The sequence below is a fragment of the Caenorhabditis remanei genome, chromosome III (assembly GCF_010183535.1).
Source record: "Caenorhabditis remanei strain PX506 chromosome III, whole genome shotgun sequence".
Classification (NCBI taxonomy): Eukaryota; Metazoa; Nematoda; class Chromadorea; order Rhabditida; family Rhabditidae; genus Caenorhabditis; species Caenorhabditis remanei.
Genome location: NC_071330.1, coordinates 13,646,934 through 13,674,009, shown reverse-complemented (window position 1 = coordinate 13,674,009; position 27,076 = coordinate 13,646,934). Strand labels below are relative to the sequence as shown.

General features: G+C 36.1%; 6 protein-coding genes across 6 annotated transcripts; 2 read left to right on the top strand and 4 right to left on the bottom strand.

Moving 5' to 3' along the window:
* Positions 1 to 648: 648 nt before the first annotated feature.
* GCK72_011217 (uncharacterized protein) lies at positions 649 to 4,330 on the top strand (the record flags this gene model as incomplete). The annotated part of the gene is made up of 4 exons (XM_053728295.1): positions 649 to 1,194; positions 1,243 to 1,427; positions 3,783 to 4,047; positions 4,091 to 4,330. The coding sequence occupies 4 exons, from the start codon at positions 649 to 651 to the stop codon at positions 4,328 to 4,330; spliced, it is 1,236 nt and encodes a 411-aa protein (XP_053587872.1).
* Positions 4,331 to 5,109: 779 nt separating this feature from the next.
* On the bottom strand, positions 5,110 to 6,438 carry GCK72_011216 (uncharacterized protein; the record flags this gene model as incomplete). The annotated part of the gene is made up of 3 exons (XM_053728294.1): positions 5,110 to 5,349; positions 5,397 to 6,246; positions 6,296 to 6,438. 3 exons carry the CDS (start codon positions 6,436 to 6,438, stop codon positions 5,110 to 5,112), a joined length of 1,233 nt encoding a protein of 410 aa, XP_053587871.1.
* Positions 6,439 to 9,820: 3,382 nt separating this feature from the next.
* On the bottom strand, positions 9,821 to 10,849 carry GCK72_011215 (uncharacterized protein; the record flags this gene model as incomplete). The annotated part of the gene is made up of 2 exons (XM_053728293.1): positions 9,821 to 10,538; positions 10,713 to 10,849. 2 exons carry the CDS (start codon positions 10,847 to 10,849, stop codon positions 9,821 to 9,823), a joined length of 855 nt encoding a protein of 284 aa, XP_053587870.1.
* A 568-nt stretch (positions 10,850 to 11,417) lies between these two features.
* Positions 11,418 to 11,925, top strand: GCK72_011214 (uncharacterized protein; the record flags this gene model as incomplete). Its single annotated transcript, XM_003094051.2, has 2 exons — positions 11,418 to 11,640; positions 11,693 to 11,925. 2 exons carry the CDS (start codon positions 11,418 to 11,420, stop codon positions 11,923 to 11,925), a joined length of 456 nt encoding a protein of 151 aa, XP_003094099.2.
* A 9,340-nt stretch (positions 11,926 to 21,265) lies between these two features.
* Positions 21,266 to 22,060, bottom strand: GCK72_011213 (uncharacterized protein; the record flags this gene model as incomplete). Its single annotated transcript, XM_003094045.2, has 4 exons — positions 21,266 to 21,384; positions 21,433 to 21,561; positions 21,812 to 21,874; positions 21,925 to 22,060. 4 exons carry the CDS (start codon positions 22,058 to 22,060, stop codon positions 21,266 to 21,268), a joined length of 447 nt encoding a protein of 148 aa, XP_003094093.2.
* A 2,019-nt stretch (positions 22,061 to 24,079) lies between these two features.
* Positions 24,080 to 25,017, bottom strand: GCK72_011212 (uncharacterized protein; the record flags this gene model as incomplete). The annotated part of the gene is made up of 3 exons (XM_053728292.1): positions 24,080 to 24,282; positions 24,711 to 24,816; positions 24,859 to 25,017. 3 exons carry the CDS (start codon positions 25,015 to 25,017, stop codon positions 24,080 to 24,082), a joined length of 468 nt encoding a protein of 155 aa, XP_053587869.1.
* Between the last annotated feature and the right edge of the window lie 2,059 nt (positions 25,018 to 27,076).

The following is a 27,076-nucleotide window of genomic DNA, read 5'->3' as shown; positions in this document are numbered from 1 at the left end:
CCCCCTTACTAACCTTTTATAAATAAACTCAATTATTCTAAATGTGTACTTTTGTGAATGTATGAAAAAGAAACTGTCCTCTAGACCGCACCAGAAGTCTAGGCCGCAGTAAAAGACAGACTGGAAGACATGACCCAACCAAGGGACATGTAACAAAGAGATCAAAACAAAATTTCTATAATTTCCATTTTTTAGACTGGCATCAAAAGGTGACTCCTGAACCATCATGGGCTGGTCGGTCCTAAAATTAGCTGTTCGCGTAAAGTCGTTCTTATTTTTAATTTAATTTTGTTAAGATTATGAAGATTACTGTAACTATAGAACATCTCCATTTTAGGCTGAAACTTCGAAAAGTGTGTCACTCGTTCCGAAACTTTATTGATGAAACGAAACTGGATAATGAGTTGACAAAAGTCAATATCAATGTGACACCGTCAACAATATATGCGACTATCTGTTTTGCTTCACTAGTCAGCATCTAGGAAATCTGTATACTTCTATTACATTAGATATAAGAACAACTGTTTGTTCAAAATCGAAGAAGAAAGAATGGAAGAAGCGAAACTCATCAAAAACCAAAATTTTGTAGATGTATTTTTCCACGATTTTGGTGTTATCTTAAAAAACCAAGCAAAAGCGTTGAAAAGCATGAAAACTGAGAAATTGTCATTTGATTTCTATCCAAAACGTTGCTTCGACCTAGATGTTTTCAACAGCCACCGAGCTACGAATTCAATTTATGGATGCTGCCCTTCGTCACGTCCGTTGAAAGATTTCGATGAAGCTGAAAAACATCTGCATGAATTAAACAAGAAGTATGCGTTGCAACCAACTGACGATAAATTTCATGATCGTTTTGATTGCATTTTGAAATCAAGAGAATCCCTCCTTCCTATACAAAGTCTAAGAACGGAAGTTTTGCATCCAAGTTGTTTCTTGAATACTGTCCGCCTCGTTGATATGAAACAGTTGAAAGAGATTGTGATAAGGAAGTCTTGTGAGCAGAGTGCTAAAAAAGATAAAAAAGATATGATTTTCAATGAAATCGTGGAGTTGGATGTGTTCAAATATATTCAAGTATTGAATATTAGCGATTTCAAAGTAACAGTGCCTCTTGAAACATTTCTACATATACCAGATTTGACAGTTTCCGTTTCAACACTAACTATTGAAGATGTTCTGTTGATAAAGAAGGTGAGTGGATGCACTTGTTGCACAGTTTTTCTTTTTCTTTTCTTCCAGAACATGTTCAATTCTCCAACTGCCAAATCTCGTTGCGTTCACTTTGATCACGTAGAAAACGAGGATGCATTACACAACACCCTTGGTCATGCGAATCCTGAAAATTATAAAATATCCTGGTACTACAAACTTCCGGAATCAGATCAAACTCTCCAAATCAGCAAGGCAAATTATTACAATCTCAGGTATTTTTGGGCAGGGGTTGGGCAACGAAAATTTCGATTGGGCCATGTGGCCCGTGAATAGAGCACAATGCCCACAAAAAGGGCCACATGGCCCAGTGGGCACAGGTTGGGCCACAGGTTGAGAGATAGGAAACACTTGGTGGATTTGGGCACAGGTTGGGCGCTTGGTGAGGATGGATGGGCACAGCATGGGCACGGAGTGGGCACAAGTTGAGAAATCGCGCTCTACTGCACACTCTGATTTTTCGCCACAATTTTTCTAATTTATTTCGTTTCTTTTACAATTTTATCGTCTTTCAATTTTATGCTACTTATTCAAACATAAGATTTAAAAAAAATCTACGCTCGACTCATCAGCAGGGTGCTCCACCGGCGGTAAAATCGAAGAAAAACCGGTTTTTTTCAACCGGTGAAAATCGTTTCTTCAATCTGTTAATTTCAACCGGTTTTTCAAAAACAAAAACCGATTTAAAACCGAACAAAAATCGGAAGAAATCGATTTTCTTCGATTGTGCTTTGAAAAAAAACCGTTCGGTTTCGGTTTTCATCGGTTTAGAAACCGGTTAAAAAACCGATTATTCTTCGATTTTTACCGATTTTTTACCGATTTTCATCGGTTTTTTCTTGAAGTTCAAGTTCTACAGTAGTTTGTCACGTTTCAATAACGTCACACGTTTTTTTCTATTTTTATAGAAAATTTGAACAAAAATGAGAAATTATTAATTTTAACATAAAATCTAAATTGAGAACAGTGCAAAATATGATAGAAACGTGACAAACTACTGTAGAACTTGAACTTTAAGAAAAAACCGATGAAAATCGGAAAAAATCGGTAAAAATCGAAGAATAATCGGTTTTTTAACCGGTTTCTAAACCGATGAAAACCGAAATCGAACGGTTTTTTTTTCAAAACAAAATCGAAGAAAATCGATTTCTTCCGATTTTTCCCCGGAGAGAAATCGATTTATTTTTCTAAAAACCGACGAATATTTTAACCGATTTTCTTACCAAAAACCGATTTAAATCGGTTTTGAAGTATCGGTGGAGCACACTGCTCATCAGGTAAGACAGTATTTTTTAATTTGTTTTTTTTCAATTTTCATGAAATTTCAGCTGTACAAAAAATTATTTCAACAACACAATAATCATCATCAACTACGCTATCCAGCTCCTCACCTTCTTCTATCTTTCACCGTTTTCTATCTTTAAATTTTTTGCATTTACTTTTAATTTTTTGTTGTAATTTGAATACTTGTAGTTTTCACGAAAAATTATTTCCTTCTTCTGTATTCCTATTCTCCATCTCATAGTTTGACAATTTTAGTTTATTTTACCCTATTACTTCCCATAATTACTGAAATTATTATTTTTTTGTGTTTAAATTTGACAAATAAATAGTAGAAAGTACAAAGATGTGTAATCTGGTTAATTATATTGCTGAATGGGAAGGAGCAAAGGGAGCGGAATGCCGCGCGTTGTAGCGAATCTGGGCATTTTGCCCACGAAATGGGCCATGTGGCCCTCAAAATGGGCATAGTGGCCCTCATGGAATGGGCCACCATGCCCATTTTCAGCGCCAAATGGCCCAATTTGAGGGCAACTTGGCCCAAAAATACCTGAGATGGTTTTTCATTCACATGGACCAAAACTTCATGGATTTCTAAAAATGCGGTTGTTTATTGATTGAATAAAAGTTCGATTTTATTTCTCTGTTGTCGTCAATTTGTTTATAACAACGTTTAACCATCATTTCATCGGGTCTGATTTAGGCAGTTCTAACTAGACACTAGAGGTAAGGGTATGCGAAAACGAACTGCAAAAGAAAATGAAAATTTAGAGGGAAAAATGATTTAAAACGTCGTTAATTTATGAGCTGTTTTTCAGTAAGATACCAACTTTTGACAGCTTTTGTGAGATTTTCGTCCTGAGAAATCTACTTCCGACTTCCGGGCATGAGCGTTTCAGAACTGCCCCAAATTTAAGCAGTTCTGAGCAAGTAATTATCCATTCGTCATGAAATATATTCAAAATCAAAAACTTGAATACAGTACTTTGAAAAAAATCAACATTTCCACTATTAAGGAACAAGGTTTTGTTCACTTCTGGCATTCTGAAAAGTAAAAAAAAACGGTTAGTTTATAAGAAATTGAATCCTAATCATTTGCATTTGTCTCTTTGGGTTCCAGACCACTGCGTTAAGATCCGTTTGTACCATTCTTATTTTTTTTGCAGTTTGATCTTTGGAACCTCTTGTCCTGAATCGGAATTTTTTTTTTTTTTGAAAAGATTACTCGTGGAATCAAGAAAATCTCCCATTTCTATTCAAATTCTAGATGTTAGAATTTTTGAATCAAGTTATTTGTTGAACGTGGCTGAACACATTGATGTGGAACAATTGAGAGGGATCGTGATAAGGAAGACACCTGGGTATAGTGATCGAGAAAAAGGAAACCAACCGACTTTGGATGAAATTGTGGAGTTGGATGTGTTCGATTGTATTCCAGTATTGAGTATCAGTGATTTCAAAGTAACATTGCCTCTGGAAACATTTCTTCATATACCGGTTCTAAGAGTTTCCATTTCAACAGTCACTATTGAAGATGTTATTTTGATAAAGGAGGTGAGTGAATAATCCCACAATTTCTCTTCGTCTTCTTTTCCAGAACATGCTCACTTCTCCAACTGCCAAATCTCGAAGGGTTTTCTATGATTCTATAAAAGACGCGGATGCATTACACAACACCCTTGGACATGCGAATCCTGACGATAATAAAGTATCCTGGTACTTCAAACTTCCGGAATCAGATCAAATGCTTCAAATCAGCAAGGCTAATTATCCCTACTGTTTTTCTTTTTCATGGATCAAAACTTTATGTATTTCTGAAGATGCGGTGGTTCAATGAATGAATAAAGTTTCGATTTTATGTATTTTTCTTGCATTTAGAGCACAAATCTTCAGTAATTGGGCGTGTCCAATTATCATTCTTATATATAAAAGACAATTGGGCGTTGTCTGTCTGTCTGAGGCACCATACTTGTCAAATGACGGGCCGGCCCGGCCCGTAAAAAGCCCGGCCCGGCCCGGCCCGTCTTTTCAGGGGTATGGGATTTTTGAGAAAATTTTTCAAATTTTTTTTCAATTTTTAATTTTTCATTCGGAAAAATTTTCGAAAAAGGGTTGCCACGTAATTGAGAAGAGGCCAGCCGGCTTAACCGCCGAAGGCGGGGAAGACAGGCTGGTTTTATATAATGTTTGTCGGAGTTTTATGCAACTCTGGTAGATTTAAGAAAATCAGAGATCGAAACACATTCATTCATAACTTCTTTCTTCTAGAAGAGGTATCAACAAACAGTAAAGTGCATTAGAACCAGCGTATTTAAAACTACCTTTGTGCCGAATTTCAGACCATTAGACAACAAAAGAGGGAAATGTCAATTTTACTGAAACAAATAGTGCTAAATGGCATACCCACCCCCCAAGTTCTTCAAATTCTTTTCTAAAGTTGTCTGTCTAGTCCATAACCCTCATTTGACTGTATAAACCTATATATTTCAACACTCTCTCACAATACTATGTTACCCTCACTGACTCTAGTGCCTACACAAAATTTAACTGCCTGAATCAGACCCGATATAAATGAACTAACGACAGAAAATAAATAAACTCAAAATTTTTATTCAATTAATAAACAACCGCATATTTAGGAATCCATACTGTTTTGGTCCATGTAAATGAAAAACAACTGTCATAATTTTCCTTGCTGATTTGGAGCGTTTGATCTGATTCCGGCAGTTTGAAGTACCAGTGTAGTTTAATATTGTCAGGATTCGCATGTCCAAGGGTGTTGGTTATTGTATCCTCGTCTTTAATATGATCATAGTAAACCCTTCGAGATCTGGCAGTTGGAGAAGTGATCATGTTCTGAAAAGAAGATAAAGAGAAACTGAACAACAAGTGCATTCACTCACCTTCTTTATCAACAGAATATCTTCAATAGTGATTGTTGAAACGGAAACTCTCAGATTCGGTATATGTAGAAATGTTTCCAGAGGCACTGATACTTTGAAATCGCTAATATTCAGTTTTTGAATATATTTGAACACATCCAACTCCACGATTTCATTCAAATCCAGCTGTTTGCCATCTTCTTCATTTTTCTTCTCATACGCCTTCGATATCACGATCCCTTCCAACTGTTTCACATCAATGAGGCGAACCATATTCAAAAAATAACTTGGGCGCGAAACTTCAATTTCCAAAGTTTGTATGGGAATGAGTGATTCTCTTGATTTCAATATACAATCAAAACAATCATGAAATTTATCGGCAATTGGTTGCATCGCATACTTGTCGTTTATTTTACTCAGATGGTCGTGAATTTCGTAGAAATCTTCCAACGGACGTGACGAAGTGCACCATCCATAAATTGAAGATGAAGCTTGGAGGCTGTTGATAACGTCTAGGTCGTAGTGTTCTCCTGTATACCAATCATATGACCATTTCTCGATTTTCATGTTTTCCAATGGTTTTGATTGGTTTCTTAAAATAACACCAAAGTCGTTGAAAAATGCATCTGCAGGATCTAGGTTTTTTATGAATTTAGCTTCTTCATTCCCTCCTTCCGTGACTTTTAGCAAGCAGTTGTTCCCATATCTAATGTAATAGAAGTTTACAGATTGTTCATATTGTGAATTAAAATAGATTGTCGCGTATATTGCCGACGGTCTCACATTGATATTGACTTGTACCAAATCATTATCCAGTTTTGTTTCATCAATAAAGTTCCGGAACGCGTGACACACTTTTCGAAGTTTCAGCCTAAAACGGAGGTGTTCTATAGTCATGCATAATCTTAAAACAAACTTACATCGTTATAAAATCAACATTTTCCATTATCTTTCTCATCACCAGATCCGGCATATTCATTATTGGTCCTTCTAGTTGTTCGTAACCCAGCAGTTTCTTAGTTTTGACGATCAATGAAGTGTTGAACCATTTCAAGCAGAGCATTTGGGAAGAAATTATTGATTGATGTTTCAAAATATGTAGAAATGATAGAAATTGGTCGTGTGACCTTATCGATTTGAGTTTTGGTTTACGGTGTCATGTTGAAGGTTATCTCAAAAATAAATAAATATCTTTATTCTTAAAAGGTTAAATCAATACCAATTTTGAAGTGAACTAATAGACCTTGTCGGATCAATGGTGGCTTCTGCCTGTGATTGAGGATATTGCCGTGTTTTTTTTTGTTGGTAAAATCATGTTGCTTGTAACTGAAAGACAGTGTTAAACGTCAGCCTCATAGTTTATATTTCAGTTGCTTTTTTATCGAATTTTGACGAATTCGATTGATTTCATAGTTGTTTATTAATTAATAAAGGAGAATATTTCAAAGAAGGAGCGGTGTGTCTGACGGTTTTTCCGTTGTCCAGTTTCCTCTCCATGTGGTGAATTTTTGGTAGCTTTTCCGATGGAACCATTTGGTGCACAACGGTAACAGTTATGGGTGGTTCTCCAGATGGATTCTGAAACTTGCAGAGTCTTCTTTGTTATCAGATTCAGTATTTTTTGCACAATGTCCCCGGAAACCTATGTTTGCCACATTTTTACTATTTACCGTTTATAAATCTTCCTTTTCTCAATTTTTGATATTTTCTGACTATAAAATGAACATACTTTCCAAAAACTTTATGCAAATTGTCTTTTCGCACATAATAAAACTTATGGCTGTATTTCTTGTTCTTTTTATACCCAAAAAATATCAAAAATTGAGAAAAAATGGGAATAAAATAATTTTTGAGTGAAAAAAATTTGAAAAATTATTTTTTCTAAAATTGTTACTTTTTGATGTTGATTTGTAGAAAAACTTAAGATACATCTTTTGGTACATGTTTTGACTAATTTGAAGCATTTTTTGATGAGTTATGATGATTTTCCTGAGAACATTAGATTTGACTTCTGGAGCTCTGGCACAATGCTCAGAGTTTCAAAAATCAATTCAACATAATTTTTTGTATATTTGAGCATTTTCCATCATTTTGACATCAAAAACTGAATAACTCCAAGAGAAAAATAAAAAGTTTTTTTTCGAATTTTTAAATCACAATCAGGAAAAATCAATTATCGAAAAAAATCAGAACTAAAACTTTTTCAAAAAACTTATGTTCTTATTACTGGATATTTCAGCTATCTTTCAAAAAAAATAATGCAAAACGGACACGATTCAGCTGAGTTACACATGAAAGTACGTAGGGGTACTCACTTATGCTCGCTACTGTAAGTCGCACGGCGCCGAAAACGACCCAAGTCACAGATCTATTTGAGCATAGATCAAAATTTTGAAGGAAATCGTTAAGTTCGATGAATGCTAATTTTGACAAAACAATTGAAAAAAAAAGGAAATCACGCATACAAAATATTCTACCAAACCGAATAGAGCACAGAGAAAGGTTCACTTTTGTAAGACGTTGAACAAGACCACGCGCTTAACCTGTAATCATCGAAATTCATCTTTTAAGATGAACACTGATAATTCTACATAAGACGTCTTGGAAACGTAACTTTATTAAAGAAAAAAAAAACTAAAGAGGACAACTAAAAGATACTATAAGAGAAGATTAATAATATTCGCATATAATGCTCTCCTGGGGATAAGTACATCCGGAACTACCAATGAAGTATACCATGCGAGTTCTGGGGTACTCCAGGAAGAAGCCATACCGCTCCTCAAAATATTGCTGGACACTCATCTTCCGACCTCGGTACAAAAGAGTGCGGTCGATGGTCCTAAACACGAACAATAAAGGTAAATTGAAGGATCTAGCAAGATGGATTCTACTACTCACTGAAGTACAGTACCGCTCAAAAGGATATCAACTTTGGCTGTTTTCAGTGGTAAATGACCAACTTTGACAGTGTATTTCTGTGTCACATGATAGTTTGACAAATAATACATTGTATGGGTTGGACAGAGCAAAAACCGCACATAATTTTTGTTGTTGACCATTTTTTAGTATGGACACTATCTTGAAAGTTACCGGTAATTAGAGCTAATCGACTAATTTCGGTGCATATCAGCGAATGTTTGGAACTTTTGCTTTGACAATCTGTAACTTTCATTCTTACCAAAAAATATTCAACAACAAAAATGATGTGCTATTTGTGCTCTGTACAACACATACAAAATATACTTTGTCTGACAATCAGGTGAAACCGAAATACCCTTGATCATTTTCCACTGAAAACTGCCAAAGTTGATTACCTTTTGAGGGATATATATTGTTTCTGCACAATTCAATTTTCATTATTGTATTACCACAACATTATACATAGTATTTACCCTTCGAATTAGACTATCCCTAACTGGAGACAACAAACTATTTCTGGCAGCTAGCTGACTGATAACAATGCAGCGATTTTGATAATAGTGGTCTCACTCCATGATTTTTGGGTTTTCTATCAGTTTTGAAAAAAAAACTAACCTCATTTCCATCTTTGTTAAGTTCAACCTCTGGCCACATTACATTTATTTCAGCCTAAAAACACTTTTAAGTCCGAAAACTTCTTCCACAAAACCAACCTCACTACAATTATCAAAAAATAAATCGAGAATAAAATAAATACATAGTTCTCAACAAAAATCAAAGGTTTCCAAAAGGGAAACCCAAAAATAGGTAGAGCGTTGCAACCGGCTGCTCACATAAGGGGGAAGAGAGTAATATGAATAGTAGAAAGGAGAAAGTTGATGTGATGTCTTATCAGTAAGTATGTTATCAGTGAAGTACTAAAACAACGAGAGAGAATCAGGCATCTGGATGGACATCTGGACAAACAGTCACTACAACGTCCGAGAAGGTTCCAAAGGGTTACAGAAAACAAAATTACTAAAAGCAATTATAGTATTGAGTAGCAGCGATTCTATTATAAAAATTATCACTACTGTGCGCTAAATGTACCAAAAAAACAAATAAATTAAAATGTTTATTCAATAAACCACATCATTTTTAGGAATCCATAAAGCGTTGGTCCATGTGAACCAAAAGCGTTTGCCATAATTTCTGATTTCGAGCGCTTGATCTGATTCCGGAAGTTTGAAGTACCAACATAATATATAACCTCGGACATGCGAATCGTGAAGATTCGCATGTCCAAGGGTGTTGTGTACTGTATCCTTGTCTTCTATGCGATCGTAGTAAACGCAACGAGATTTTGACAGTTGGAAGAAGTCATCATGTTCTGAAATAAAGATAAAGAGAAACTGAACAACAATGTCATTCACTCACCTTCTTTATCAACAGAACATCTTCAATAGTTAGTGTTGAAACGGAAACTCTCAGATTCGGTATATGTAGAAATGTTTCCAGAGGCACTGATACTTTGAAATCGCTAATATTCAGTTTTGAATATATTTGAACACATCCAACTCCACGATTTCATTCAAATCCAGCTGTTTTCCATCTTCATCATCGTTCTCCTCATACGCTTTCGATATCTCAATCCCCCTCAACTGATTCATATCAATAAGGCGAATCATATTCAAAAAATAACTTGGTCGCAAAACTCTCATTTCCAGATTTTTTATAGGAATGGGAGATACTCTTGATTTCAGAATGCAATCAAATCGATCATGAAATTTATCGTCAGTTGGTTGCAACGCATACTTCTTGTTTATCTCACGCAGATGCTTGCCAGCGTCGAAAGTATCTTTTAACTGACGTGTACTAGTGCACCATTCATTAATTGAATACGTAGTTTTAAGATCTTGGTCGTAGTGATTTGGTGTATATGACAATTTATCGATATTCATGTTTTTCAACGGTTTTGATTGGTTTCTTAAAATAAAACCAAAGTCGTTGAAAAATGCATCAACGAAATCTTGGTTTTTTATGAGTTTAGCTTCTTCAATTCCTCCTTCTCTGATTTTGAACAAACAGTTCTTCCCATATCTGATGTAATACAAGTATACAAATTCCCTAGATGATGAAGCAAAATTGAGAATCGCATATATTGCTGACGGTGTCACATTGATATTGACTCTTGCCAAATCATTATCCAGTTTCGTTTCATCAATGAAGTTTCGGAACGAGTGACACACTTTTCGAAGTTTCAGCCTGAAATGGAGATGTTCTATACTTACAGTAATGCCCACAATTTAAGCAACTTTGATCGTCTTCTTCTTCAGTTGAAAATGTCCAACTTTGTGAATAGACATTTTCAACTGAAAACGACAACAGTTGTTAAAATTATGTTCATTACTGTATGTATCCTTTTAAAACAAAACTTACATCGTGGTAAAATCAACATTTTCCATAATCTTTTTCATCACCAAATCCGGCATATTCATTATTGGTCCTTCTAGTTTTCTCGGCGATTTCTCAGTTGTGCCGATCGATGGAGTATTGAACCATTTCAAGGAGAACATTTGGAAATAATCGATTGAAGTTTGAAAATATGTAGAAATAATCAAAATGACCTTATCGATTCGAGTTTTGGTTTACGATGTCACGTTGAAGGTTATTTCAAAAAAAAAGAATATCTTCCTCCCAAAAGGTCATTCCAATTTTTGATTATTTTCACGCTTAAATTCAGAAGTCAAAAGTAGATTTCTCGAGACAAAAGTAATAAAACTCACAAAAGCTGTGAAAAGTTGCTGTTATACTTAAAAACATAAACCAACGAAAAAACGTTTTCTCCATCAATGTGAAGGTTACCAAGTGTCTCGGGTTCCAACCAGCTGGTTTTGAAACGTCCCAAAGCCAATTTATTTTGAAAAACAATCCTTGCCTCCCTCTGGTTACTGTACTGATCCTTGATCTCCTAAATACATATTTTATATTTCTCATATTTTATCACCGCTCTCTGATCATCTATTCTCACCATAGTAGTCGTCGATCACATCGTCATAAAACTCCGCTCTGGGAAACCATCCTAACTCAATTATGATACCCCTATATAAATCGTCCCTCTCCTAGCTGTTCCTCCATCAAATTATGCGTCTTCCACTCCTTCTCCTCCTTCTAACTGGCTTGGCCACTGCTTGGCTAGGCCACCTAAACCATCCGGTTCGTGACGTTCCCCATAATTATGATTGCACTGGAAACAATTTGATGAACTGTGTGCTCGTAGAATCCCAATTGGACATGATCCGTCATGCGATTTATGTGAAGAACTGGAAATTGTTGGCACAACTTTCGGAGGTTCCAATGACTGGCGGTAAGTTAATTGCATTAAAAAAGAATAATTTTTCTAAATTTCCAAATCACAGAGAACAAATTCCCTGGCAACACTCTAAAGTCTCACTTCGAGATCACCCAAGTTTTCACTAGTCCGTGGAAATCTGTTATTACTCCAATGACTGTGAAGGTTACTGTAGAACAAGCTGGATTACCACCGAGAAATGCTGAGATGAGAATGGAAAAAAGCGAAGAGAGCCTTACTGGATGGAAAATCTACGAGTTTGAATGGATTGGAAATTCTGATATACCCATAATGTTTTAATTATAATAAATGATTGAGCATTCAACTGGTGTTATGTGAATGAGTTTCAGAAGTTTACTGTAACCAAACTGCAAGAAAAGCAAAACTCATATTCGACTCTTCCCCAACATTTATCATTCATAAATATATTTTCTTCCCCATTGAGCAATGAATCGATCATATAAAGTTTATTTGGAATCAAAAATTTTAATAAAGTATTTCATTTAAAAAAAAATAAATTTCCCCTATTATAAGTTATGAAAAATACCAGTTTTGACAAAACAATTGAGAAAAAGGAAATCACGCATACAAATATTCTACCAAACCGAATTGAGCACAGAGAAAGGTTCACTTTGGTAAGACGTTGAACAAGACTACGCACTTAACCTGTAATCATCGAAATTCATCTTTTAAGATGAACACTGATAGTTCTACATAAGACGTCTTGGAAAATAGGTAACTTTATCAAACAAAGAAAAAAAACAATAGAAAAGAAAAGACAGCCTAATACTAAACGACGAGAAGAGACAATAACGAGAAATCAGTCCCATTCGCATATAATGCTCTCCTGTGGGTAGGTAGATCCGGAATTTCCCATAAGGAAGACTATCCTACTTCTTGGATATTGCAGGAAGAATCCATACCGCTTTTCAAAATATTGCTGAACAGTCACTTTCCGGCCTCGGTACAGGAGAGTGCGGTCGATCGACCTAAACAAAAACAATAAAGATAAATTGAAGGATCTAGCAAGAACATACCAATCATCGGTAAATTGGATGATTCCTGATTCGTTTCGGTGGAGAAATTCTAGATAAACCGGACGTTTATTTCGCAGTTGGAAATTAAACTGAGCGGTGGTCATCCACCGCCAACGGGGGATGTGGTCATCAAGGAAATGTAGAAGGGGTTGCATAATCTAGAAGAAAATGATTAAAGCTAAAATCCAACAAGGAAAGAAGACAAAGCATGCTTAAAAAGTCGGAGGAGTGAGACCACCTATCAGTTTCAATTTTATTCAATTTTAAAGTCGTAAAATCTGATTAAACACTGAAACCTTAAACATCATGAAAATAATGGATGAGGAAAAGAAATGCCAAGAAACTTCAAGATTACGGAAAATTCCGGAAGACTGAAAATCGAATGGTCAAATTGCATGAAGCTGCTATAGGAGATCGAAATGGTTTTTCTGATCATCGTTGAGTCAAGGAAACTAACAAAAATCTAACGAAAATATTACAGAAATGGAAACCTTAATCGATGATGAGATCGCTCTCAAAACCAATACCCAGCGATATCCAAGGAAGTGACTTGTGCACCTCGTGCTAGAAATTTTTGTAATCTAGAGGACTACTACAAAGAACTCCATGCACTGGCCGAGGTGTTAACTTTCAGATTCACCACTACACTATAAGAGCCCTACAGAAGATAAAAATGTAAGTGCTCTGAGAAATTAATATGAGATAGGCTCAACTGCGCTTCACCGGGATTCTCTTGAAAAATGCCTCTTTTTCTCTGGGTCTCTCATTTTCGCACACAATTTTCTTCGGTTTCGGTAGAGCGCAGTCGTAAGAAGCGAGTACAATTCAATGTTCAGAATTGAGAATCCATCCCCACAGTTTTCTATCATGACAACATTATAGTATTTGCCTTTAGACTATGTCTTCGCGGCAGCTAGCTGACTGATAAGAACTCTCTAACAATTCTAATTATAGTAGTCTCACTCCATCATTTTCAGATTCTACTTTTTTGATTGTCTATCAATTAATAATAACAACTGACCTTATTTCCATCTTTTTCTGTATTTTTTGCAGTATTGTTTGCCAATTTATTTTTTTCAGCCTAAAAACTGTTTATTATAGTCAGAAAACTTGTAAAAAACAAACCTTTTCAAAAGAATCCAGAATAAAATAAATAAATACTTAGTTCTCAATAAAAATCAAAGGTTCCCATAAGGGAAACCCAAAAATAGGTAGAGCGTTGCAACCGGCTGCTCACAAAGGGGGAGTAATATGAATAGTGGAAAGGAGAAAGTTGATGTGATGTCTTATCAATAAGTGTCTTATCAGTAAAGTACTGAAACAAGGAGAGAGATGGTTAGACGCTCTAGAGAATCAGGCATCGGGATGGACATCTGGACAAACAGACACCATATTGGAGATTTCCGAAAATTAGGAAAAAAGGAAATTTTCCGATGGAAAAAGTTCCGAAAAAAGGTGGAACCATCGAAATTTCCTATTTCAGTTCCGCACATTCATGACTGAGAAGCACTGGGAGCAAGGGAATGTCTGTCTAGAAGTCTGTTTGTCCGGATTTCAAAATATCCAGATGTCTGAGTGTTTAGATTAACGATATGGAACCGTTTTAATTTTTTAATGACTGTGTGTCCCTCTCGTCCGGATGTCTATCCACCACTCTCCCTTTCCCCAAAATTTCCACTCTGATCCCCTTTTTCCCGTCGTAATAAAACAAAACTCTCCCTCTTCACTAAACTACGACATTTGTTTATTTATTTCGTTCCTATCCATTTCTCTCTCGCTCTTTTTTTTCTGGGAGACACGGAACAACAACTGCTCGTTGAACCCCCGAGCAGTTGTTGTTCCGTGTCCCATTTTCCTTTTTCTCTATGTCTCTTATCTCTCTTCCTCTGAAATATCTTCTTCCTTCCCTCAGCTTTACTATTATATCCAATATGCCCCACTGAAGAGTTCTTGTGTCGAATTCGCCCCCTTTTTTTATGTAGTTATCTGATTTTTTGTGAATTCATTTTATTTCTATTTAGTTATTTATTCTTGTATTCTCTAGTAGATTCTATGTATTTATTTCTATTATGGAAAGAAACTACGTGTGTGGATTACTTCGGGTAAAATTGTGAGTTTAATTTGAGCGCTCTTACTAACTTTTTCTCGAAAAATTTGAGTAAAAATTCACACGAAATTTCAGAATGTTATCTTCAACACCATCTTGACGGCAAAAATTTCAAGACAAGGACGTTGGCAGTAAGTGATCGATGCAGATGGAGAGTAATTTGTTTAATGGAGTAGGTTTATTTTGAAATATTGTAAAGTTTACTCAACTTAATAGTTGACACTATTAGAAATGACCAGACTTGTCAAAAAAAAAATTCAAAAATGGGTACCCATTTTTTACGAATTTTTTCTGAAATTTTTCGAAAAAATAGTGTGAAAATGCTAAAATTATCATAAATATTCACATTTTGATCCAATTTTAAAATTTTGGTCAAAAATTATACTTTTTCCAAAAAATGTTCAAAAAATGTCAAAAAAAATGTTTCAAAACGGGCCGAGATTTTGTTTGATTTTGGCCCGGCCCGTGCAAAGTCTGATGTTCACAAATTTACGTTAAAAAATTCATATTCTTGATGCATAACTAGCTTTCGATCGAATTCTTGTGAGGTATAGTCAATAATTCGACCTTTTCCAAAAAATTCAATTTTTTCGTTTTGAAGCAGGAAAGTAATATGTAGCGATTTTAGACACCGTGGCACACTCTTTAATATTTTCCATTAAAATATGAGTCGTATTTCTTCTTGATTTCCAGACAGGACACGCTTCATTCGGTGGATTCAAAGCCCATCCAAAAGACTTGAAAAACTTCCAATACGACTTCTTGAACAAGGCTGACGACTGCCCCAGTTGCAAGTATGTTGAATTATATAAGATGTCAAGGAGGGAGCAAGAAGAATACCGATAACTAGGCTAGGTACTTTTACTGAAAAGAAAGAGAGAAGAGAGAAAAAGAAGAGGCACAAGTCAGCATTGCCTTCGGCAAGTCAGCTGGCTGGTCGCAGAGAGAACACCTCCTCTGCTCAACCTTTTCGATATTCTTTCTTTTAGTTTTCTTTGAGTTTTCTTTTACATTTAATCCCCAAGCGAACGATAACATAATTATGTAATATTTATCTCATAGTTAGACCAATTATATATGTCCCCCTTACTAACCTTTTATAAAAAAACTCAATTATTCTAAATGTGTACTTCTGTGAATGTATGAAAAAGAAACTGTCTTCTAGACCCCACCAGAGGTCTAGGCCGCAGTAATAGACAGACTGGAAGACATGACCCAACCAAGGGACATGTAACAAAGAGATCAAAACAAAATCTTTATAATTTCCATTTTTTAGACTGGCATCAAAATAATGGACGGATCGGGTGACTCCTGAACCATCATGGGATGGTCGGATCAAAATTAGCTGTTCGCGTGAAGACGTTATTCTATTTAATTTAAATTTTATGTTTTACTATAATTTGTTCAATAAATATATTTATTAAAATAAGCCTCAATCAAGAAATGAATTTTAATCAATAACAATAATGAAAAATAAACTCACAGAACTCCAATTAACCAAAAATCATTTGATAATGGTTTCCGAGTTGAGCACGTCTTCAGCACACATCTGAAAATAACTTTTTTTTTCGTTATAAATTTCATATACTCATTCTTTTATGGAACAACCATGAAAACCAATAAAATCGGATACTTTAATGGGCCAAAACAATTTAGTATAATAAATTGGAAAAAAAGTTTAGAATTCAAATAAAATCACAGTTTGAGGCTAATACATACTCAGCCAGTCATCAGAGCCCATGGATTCTAAAATGGCTCACGGAGCCCTCGGAGGGGTAGGAAGAGAGGCACTAGACATTTCGTAAAGACCATCAATTTTATATGGCAGGGGAGACAGTGAGAAGCCGTGTTGCTTGGTTACTCCGTATACAGATGAATGTCGCTGACGCTGAGCCACTTGATCTGCATTTATGTATCATAGGAAAAAGGAAAAATGGAAGGTGCCGACAACAAATTTATGGAAATTGTCAATACAGCTCCGGGTTGTTTTAAAATGAATATCGAGAATTATGACATTCAGAATTTTTTTGCGGTTTTCGATTTTCCTTAGGTCCAGAGGCTGTCTGTTCTAATATCTGCATATATTGATTTCTGTATTGTCCACTAAATTCCGGCTTGATACTATTGTTGTTATCCACATAAGTTATCCACACCTTCCGACCGATTTCTTGAATTGGAAGATTGTCTGTCGTGATGTCTGTTTGTCTAGATTTCCGGCTCCGGGACGTTTGAAAACTTGTCGTTTGGTAAGTCCAAGAGCCGCCGGAATTAGGAGATTACACACAAACAGACAAACGAAATTTTCATACTTGTCAAAAATCGGGCTGTACTGAACTTTCACTCGGGTTTTGACAACATTTACCATACATATTCAGCGTTTTATTGAATTCTAAACTTTCAGTTAAAAATATACTTTTTCCAAAACATTGATTTCTTAATTTCAAAAAAAAACATGATTATTCATAAGAAGGCAATTAATAAAGCAATAATTAGCACCAGTTCTGTTCCAGTTGTTGGCCTTGCATCCATTCTTATCAGGTGGTCAGAAATAGTGGAACTTCAATCGCCGTTTGCATATATCCAGTCAATGTCTGAAAACTAATATTTTAGACTTTTTTTCATTTAGGATATGGGAACTAGTGTTAAAATGGAATTAAAGTCAAGTAAAATTACTGACTAGGGAAAGTCGCAAATCCAATTTGGAGTTATGAGACGTGACCTATTATTACCTCTTTTTTGGAGTTTTGGAAAAAATTTTTTATTATTACCTCTTTTTTGGATTTTTGGCAAGATTGATAACCAAAAATCTTCATAATGGATATAGTGGTGACTTCATGAGTTGGTTGTGTATCTTCCAGCATTGTGCAAATTTCTTTTTATTTTTAAAAATCTGAAAAAAAGTTTCTTCACTAATAAAAGTGACACCATAACCAGACTTACCACCGACTCTTCTCCCTTATTTTCGGCTCGGTGCAGATTTAAGAAAAAAAACTGGAAACACTGGTTCACCAGACGAAAAATATCGTAGTTCATTTTAAAAGAAGTAATAATTTGTTTTAGAATTCAAATAAAATCATAGTGATGAAATATAGTTGAGGCTAATACACACTCAGCCAGAACATATTAGTTGGGCTCGACACAAGAGCCCTAGGATACCAGAATGGCTCCCGGGGCCCAGGAACTCACAGGGGGTGGAGAGACACTAGACATTCGTAAACCCATAAAGTTTATTCAGCTGTCAAGAAAGACGTGAGGTAGAGAGGCTGGTTACTAATGGAGAAACACTAAATGTCAAGTTGCCTGGATACAAGAATGGCTTACAAAGCAATTGGATAGATCTCAAGATGAGAGAAACTTCGACAGATGCTCTAAAATTAGTCGGTTTCCGGGAGAAATGTGTTTGACAACCTGTAACTTTCATGGTCGTGTTTCTACAAAAAAATGGTCAACTACAAAAAGGATGTGCTACTTTTGCTCTGTCCAACGCATACAGAGTTGAGTTTATTGGACAATCAGGTGACACCGAAATACACTGTCAAAGTCGGTCATCATCCACTAAAAACCGCCAAAGTTGATGACCTTTCGAGCGGTACTGTACTACATAGAGTTATTACACCTACTAAAATTTGACGTTCTCAGTCATCCTGGAACGTTATCAAAAATTGGTGAGTGCAGTTCGATTCAGCGACCCTAAAAACCCTTGGAGACAACAGATCGTTTGGGATGAACAACTTTGAGCAGCTCTGCGCTCAAAAGTCACTTTTGAGGATCCGTCATAGGGATATGACACCCCAAAAATCAATAATTCGTAAACAGAAAAAAATGAGGAATTTTTCGATCAAATATATTCTTGAGTGCATTAGTTAGTCCGTTTTTGAATTTTTCGCAATTTTTTTTTGATTTTCCAACTTTTTAGTGAACTCTCATTTTTTTGAGTTTCACCCTAGAAAAAACGCCTCCAGGGTCAAATATGAGGAGAATAAAAGAACAACTCAAAAACCACCATGAAATTGCCCAAATTCACTGTTTTCCGAGAAACGCGCACAAGGCGCGCCAATTGCCATTTAAAAAACTAGATAGAAACCGTCATACAATTGATCAGATGTTTTTCCCAACATTTTCCAAAAAACGCGCCACAGGTGCGCCAGCGCAAAAGCATTTTCGGATGTCAAATATGAAAAAAATAACGTTTTTCCAGATAGAAATTCGAATTAAAACTCACAAAATCGTCCTGAATCTGAAACGCGCCCAAGGCGCGCCAGACACTCAAAAAATCCGCTTCAGGCGGAAAATCACCGATAAAAAGTGTGGTAAGTCAGTTTTCAAAAATTTTATTCGTGTCTCCGCCTGTACATATGTGTGTCCAGATGTCCTTCAAAACCTCGATCTCTTTCTCTCACCAGTGTCTCTCCAGAGTCCAACGGCCCCATCCTCGGGAGTTTTTACACATTTTATCCAGTTTGTGGTGTCCATCCCCTAGACTGAACAACTGTCACATTCCGATTCGTCTTCTTTTCTCTCTAACCCTCTGCGTCTCTCATCTCTATCTTGCTCCGTGAGCTCCTCCACGATCATCACTCTATACTACTCCCCCTCAGAGCTCTTGTGTCGAGTTCGAACCCCCCTTTTTAGAATGTTGATTATTTTGGAATTCTAACTAAAACTATATTTATTTATTGTGTTGTATATTGGAGACTTTTTAAAAGTAAGTTTTTGATTCAATAGTTTCAAAATTTACCTAATTTTTTCAGAAATGCAGCAACAATTGCACAGATCCCATATGTGACGGTGAAGAAGATTTTTTGTGAAAGTAAGTATTTTTAACAAATTCCCAAATTGCCGAAATCCATACTTGTCAAGCCTCGCCCGAAAGCCCGGGTATTTGGTCCCAAAGCTCAAATTTCAATGTTTTTCAAATTTTTTTTTGCGAAAAAGTAAAATTTTCATTCCGAATTAGAAGAAATTCTGTGAAATCATCAGAACTGTTCACATTTTCGATGAGAAATTGAAAAAATACAAAAAAATAGGTCCATGTTTTGTAGCCTGGCCTTCGGGTGGGTATGCCGGTATAAGAATGCCAAAATCATCCTTCAATAACATATTTTTGACCGAATTTTAGAGATCCCACTGAAAATTGGATACTAGAAGACTGTGACAGTGTAATATGCACTAGATTAATCAAATTGTTTTGCTAGAAGATATCACCGGACATTTTCAGATCTCTAACTGTGCCGAATTTGCCGGGCAAATGTGATGGAATGCCGGTGTTCTAATCTCCAACCCTACCAGTACCAGAATTCGATGGAGAGCCAGAAAACTGGGCAGAATTCTATGACATATTTAAACTTTTAGTAGAAGAGAATATGGAGTTATTAGACGTAGTCAAGTTCGCACTATTAAAGAAAGCATTGTGAACGGGGAGAACCAGACTCTAGTCTGACTTCCAATCTTTCGCAATCCTCTCCTCTTAGCGGCCCACCACCAAGAGGAGAGACGGAGGAGACAGGCGCCGCCCCTCCTCTAAGGAGCAGGGACGGCGCCCTCTCTTTTCTTTAGTCTTGAGATAGCTCTAGCTCTGGAAGGTCACCTGTTCAGAGAAGAGATCCCGAACTACAGTACCACCGTAGTTCTGGATCTCACTAGAGTTATTCTACCCGTTATTTAACCATTCATAATAAACCCATATATATACTCATCACTTAAACATCTTATATTTATATACTTATTGTCATGGTATGAAAGAGAAAGAGAAGACCGAGAGAGCGAGAGAGACAGAAGAAGAGAAAGAAGATAAACCGAGACGCCAGTCGGGCACGGGGCGCCGATCATGAGTGGTGACCGAGAGAAGATCTCCTCGGTCCCTCTCCTCGTATCTTCTTATCTTTATACTTTTTATTAACTCCTTCATTATATATCTTAAACTTTAGTAATTGTCTTTTGTATTATTCATTGTATCTCTTACTAACAAGTCCTTCAATAAATGTAATTCCTTTTAAACTGTGTTCTGTTATGAATATGTATATGAAGCCGGCGCCTAGACCCCACCAGAGGTTAGGCCCTGGCCCCCACAGACTGGAAGACATATACCACCAAGGTAGATGTAACATTATCCTACCGTAACCCCAAGTCCGAGGGATCGGATAAAGGTTGAGCTAAAACGAAGGGTATCTGGAGCATCCCCTTGCATGTAAAGGAAAGGCGGGGGCATGATTAGAATATTTACAAGAGCAGATTGTTTTAAGGAAGCTATAGAAATACTTTGATACTAACCTCTTATACTTTAGTAGTCTTATATGCATTCTGTATTTGTAATCTTTACTAACCCATTCTTCAATAAACCCATTTATCCTTAAACCGTGTTCTGTTATCCCAAGTTTATGAAAAGACTGTCGCCTAGACCCTACCAGAGGTCTCGGTCATAGTAGACAAAGACTGGAAGGCAAGACATGTTACAGAGTTGCATTAATGAATTTATTCGTATCAAAACAGCACTCTCTCAGTGAACTAAACCATACACCAGGATATTGTAGGTTGTGTTTCCGCATTTTTGAAGCCAATTCGCGAGTGTTGCATTCCGATCCACGAAATATCCGACAGGAGAGTCCATTATCGCTTCTGAAATAACTTAATTAGTCTCCTTAATTAGTCGATTGAGTTAATTACCCGCAAGGTTGATTAGCTTCAAAGGACAAAAGTCTTCGACTGATGTCGGTTTTTGATTGACTTCCAAATCACAAAACCATTCTCCAATGAAGTTTGTCCATGGTGCAATAGTCAAAGAGAGAGTGTCTTCTGGAATAAAATACAGAATATACGCCGTACTATTAGAGAAACATGATGAAACAAGGTCTACCAATGCAGTCGCGCTCTATTGACAAGAATGGTACATTTGGCGCGTCACGGTGAATATTCGAACTTATCTACATACTATACCGGCTACTTAAGTTCGGATGTTCACCGTGACGCAAAAAATGTACCATTCTTGTCAATAGAGCGCGACTGCATTGGTAGCCCTGGCCTCATCATGCAGAATCTTATTTACCGATCGGTTGTGCCGGTGGGAAGAAGTCGGTGAAAACTCGGATGGGCGAGAGAAGATTATCACCTGAAAAAAAACTGAAAATGAGCAACCGGGGAGAAAAATTGAGAACTTACTCAAGAGATGGTCTGCATTCATGCTGCAATTGGGATTGAATGTACTTAGCTTGGTTCCAGGCTCCTCAGTCACTTGAGCACGGACCATAACAATGAAAATTGAGAGAATGAAGAGTTTCTTCAGCATTTCCAGCATGATTCCTGGACTTTTCTCTATTCTGCTATCACTATTTATGTATTTCGAATTCTATTGTTGTATTGTTATCCCGATATCAGGTCATAAGATGTCTATTATCATGCTAATTGTGTAGACAGACCAAGGGTTGACTCTTTTTGATTATTTTGCACATTTTTAAGCATGACAATCAGCATAACAATGGAAACGATACAGCGATCTAACATCAGCTAGAAAAAATTGCGATTCGATGGAAAGAATATGAAGAACTGGGAGAAGAACATTTGGAAAATAATGGTCCTGAAATTAAACCAAGGAAAACTCGCTCCGTCGCACAACGATTGGCGCGGTATCAAAAAAGAGTTGGCTGAGTGCCAAATTCACATTTATTTGTCTTATCTTTCAATATCAACCGCGACGCGCACGCAACGCGACTGGGAAAAGTTCAAATCCTTTCATTCCGGGCCTGAATTTTTTGCATGTTTAAGATTGAAAATGCGTTTAATAGATTTTTCTTTGAAATATCACATAAAACTGTTTTATTCGTGTTCAAAATGACAAATCATCTCCAAAAAAGTAAGATTCGGGGTATGCGTCAAAGGTGCGCCAGATACAACAAAAATTCAAGTTTTTCAGCTTGAAAAATTGAATTTTGTGGCATTTTTAGGCGAAAAATACAACTTTAACGTAGAAATTTTACGTAGAATTTGATTTTTTCAACAGATTTTTCTGAAATTATCACATACGGGTGTTTTATTCGTGTTCAAAATGACAAATTAATGACAAAAAAGAGTACATTTTCATACTTGTCAAGAGACGGCCCCTTGGAAAATTTTTGAAATCTCGGCTTCAAAAAATGACCCTTTTTTCCAATTAATGTAGCCATTTTTGATGATTTTTCATAATTTCTTCAGTTTCCGAACGATAGTCGAAAGTGCTACTTCGCTTAAGAATTGACCGAATAAGAACTGTACTGTTTAAGAGCTGGCTTTGCAGAAGAACTGCGCGTATAAGAATTGTACCGTTTAAGAACTCGTTTAGCAATGGTGATGTAATGAAAATTTGTAATGAAAACACTAAAACTTGCTTGAAAAATGCCATAGATTTCAATTTTTAAAGTTAAAAAGGCTCAAAGTCTGATGTTTGTGATTTCCTGTCAAAAAAGCACTGGGATGCGAGACGCGAGGTCGCGTAAATGGTGCCAAAAACAGGCTTGGCTGAGTGTCAAGATCAAGTTTAGCGTGTGTTTGTCGTATCTTTCAGCGAAAAACGCGACGCGCACGCAACGCGACCGAAGCGGTAAAAAACTTTTTGTTACGTCTCGCACCCCTGTGAAAAAGACAATAGTAGTGAGTATTCTCCGCAAAATTTTTGCCGCTGGCGCGCCCGTGGCGTCGTTTTTTAAAACAAATTTTTCACTTTTTGATGATTTTTCAGAATTTCTTCTTCTTATTCTGAATCGTTGTCGAAATTTTGACTTTTTCACGAAAAATTTCAAAAAAATCGAATTTTGGCGCCGAGCCCGGTCAGATTTTGCATGATTGCAGTAACACAAGTTTATGATTTTTGATCCTTCTCAATTTGTTTTTTTTTGAGAAATTCGAATTGAAAATTTTTCAATCTGAAAAGTCAGGAAATTATATATTGCAAACAATTTTCGAGTTTCTGTAAACTTTTGAATTTAGATAATTATAGATACAGATGATCGACTAAACATGTTTTTCAGTTAAAAAACTTGTTTACTAGTACAATTTTACCGGACTTGCAAAATCCCAGATTTGAATTTTTGAACTTTTTTCACTACAATTTTTCTCTCAGGAAGATTCTTCGAAAAATATTTGAAGCCTACGAAAAATCAGTGTTAAGCAAGTTTTTTTACAAAAAAGATTTTAGTACCTAACTTCCGGGATGACCACTGCACCCCTATTTCATCTCATTTTCGGTAGAGCGCGGTTGTATCCCCGTAGTGTGAAAATAGAAAACGCCAAAATAGTTAATTTATTTCTTCAAATATTTACAATGAATCAACTGAAAAATTTGTTAGAAAATAGCTGGCACAGTGGCAATTCGTCGTTCATCTTCACTCTTATATTTCATACCCTCTTCTTTCTGGAATATTGATTGAAAGTAGTCCGAATATGACAAATTAGCGGATAGAATCCATAGGAATGGGATATAAAAAGCACAGAATATGTATTCGTTCTCTCCGAATAATTTTTGTGGTTGGGGTGCTAGAGTTGGACCTTCAATAGTCAAAATTTGGATGCCCTGGGAATAGAATTTGTAGTTTTCAGAGATTTAGAGGATCTTACCACTAAAAACACGATTGACACAACAGAGTTGATAAGAGTACATAATATCTGTTGGCTGATTGATAGGTTACCCTTCACCAACTTTTTGAAAAGGATTCCAGTAAAAATCAGGGCAATTAACAGGAAAATCGGATCAAGGATGTAGTATTTTAGAGTGTAATTGGGGGTTTCGATGATGAGTAGCACTTTATGTGTAGCCCACTGCAACAATGCCAACACAACCGCCACAATACAAGCTAGCTTTTTCAAATTACCATCTTGTAGACCAAATACAAAAATAGATAATTGGAATATGAGAACCGATAGAAAAATGAAGTATTGAAACGCAATGAAAATGGAGGGCGGGACAAAATGCATACTCCAAGAATGAGGTTTATAGAGACTGTAGCAAATCAATGAGCTGATAGAGACAATCGATAGGTACATGAGACCATGGAACGGTCGGTAGAACTCGAATTTATGAGTCTGGAATTCACATAGGGATTTAAGCTCCGCCCCCTTTCTTACCTCTTTCTGAAGTATAATCTTAGCATAATAGACAACGAATAGCAATGAGGCTAACAAGTGGTAGCAAGTACTAGAGATAGCGTTGCTATATATTTCGAGTGTATCTTGACCACTGGTAAGATTACTGTCCTTGGAATTGATTTCGAAATAAATCAGCATATTTGGAAGCTGAGAGAGCCGTGGAAATGAGGCTGAGCTCTGTGAAAGGGGTGTTTATATAGTGGATGTGAATGTAAACCATGAATTAAAATTGAACTTTCAGTTGAAATTTTGTTTTTCTGTTTAGATTTCACTCTGAAGGTAGCAATTACTAAAGATTTTTGCAGGAAAACACGTTTGATGTTTGTAGTTGGGTACAAAAGTTGAACATTACAGAACGCCGCATGATCTATGACCCTGAGAAGCGGAATTTTTTTTCGATCATTCGGATTTTTCGGGGGTATTTAGGCGAAATTTTCATTTGAATCCTAAACTTCTTTCTTTTATGAATATTTTTCGGTAAGAAAAACCATAATTATAGTCAGAATAACTAAGGTTTTGCAGTTTTCCATCAATTTCCTTTTTCTAAACATCGCGGAGATGACCATTGAAAGTAGAGGATTTTAAAATAGAAATAAAATTTTAATTCCACGTGGCCCACTGCAGGGACAACATAATATTCCTTTGGTAAGCAGCAATCATTTCAAGTTCAAATTACATACTCTTGTTTTCAGATTTCACCTCCGTTTCATAGGTGAAATATTTAAAATCACGTTATATTTAATTAATTTTGTTATATTTTTGGGTATCTCAATAAAAATTATGATGGAGCTTTCGTAGCATGAAAATTCGTAAATCTGAAGTTTCAAGTGGACTTTTTTCAGCACTGATTCTGAAACTTTGCAAAAAAATAGTGACAAGCTCCTATTTTAGACCTTTTTGTTCTCAACGTTTGCGACTTTCACTGTTGACGCAATTCTAGAAAACCAGAAATCGGAAATAAGATTCCACATGGAAATCTGAAGTTGGATGTCAAAATTCCCAACAACAGGCTGTTCCACTAGAACTTTATACCTATGAACTGTTCACAAAACTATACCGTAACTAATTAGTAAGCAATCTTGTCTCTAGAGCCATTCCTGGTGACCTAGATTCGTATTCTCTACCAATAATACCTATAATCGGATTATTATTCGTCCTTGAATATCATATCGAATAATTCCACACCGCGACAACTTGAAAACCGGATTAACCCTTTGCCAGGGTCGTTTCTTCCCTCTTTTTCCTATCACTCTTATTCCCCCAAGATGTCCTACCGAATGGACTGTCGAAACTATATTTTATAATGATTTTTATTGAGTTCTGAACTGTATTTTTAAAATAACTATATTATATTGGAATATTTTTTAAAAATTTTAGGTAACACTTTATTTTTTCTATGATTTGAAATAATTATACGAATTCTCAGTGAACATTCATCGCAAATGAGGTTGGAGGGAGACATTTCAATTATACGAAGGTGGCCAAAATTTAAATTTTTTTGAAAATAATATTATTGTATTATTTTGCAGCTAAAAGTGGGACCAACTAGAATTGCATTAAAAAATGCGGATAATTTTCCTTGAAAGACTTTTTGACATTTTTATCCGTGCAATGATAAAAGAATGTGGAGGAAACTTGCAAACTACACAATTTTGGATAAACCTTCAACATCCAGGTTATCATGATGATGATGAATTTTATATCATGCATAAGACGTATCAAATGGCAAACGGCCACACTCTAATAAACACAATGGCCCGCCACAGTCAATCAAAAAAGGGATTGGCAATGGATGAGGCGATGATCTTCACAATGCGCATCTTTACGCGTCCTCCAAAAGCAAGGTCGGGAAAAGGAGGTCGAATTCCGGATCAAATCTTGGCATGTTTCAATTTTTTTCAAGTCCTCTACTATTATTCTTCGTTCAGCGTAAATTTGGAGTAAAAACTCGAAATGTTGTCGGAACTGGACACTGTCTCCCCAAGGCGCTAATCATTGGAGTGACATGGAGTGATTTGCAAAACAATAAATGCAATAGCACAGTCAATAATTACAAAAGACTGACAGGTGAGTTGATTTTTTCAAAAAGAGATTATTCGACTGAAAAATTGCAACAAAAAAATTGAGAAACTACCTTTTTGATTGAAAGTCTTTACAAATATTCATTTCAGAAATCTTGGAACGGAAAAGCTTGTGT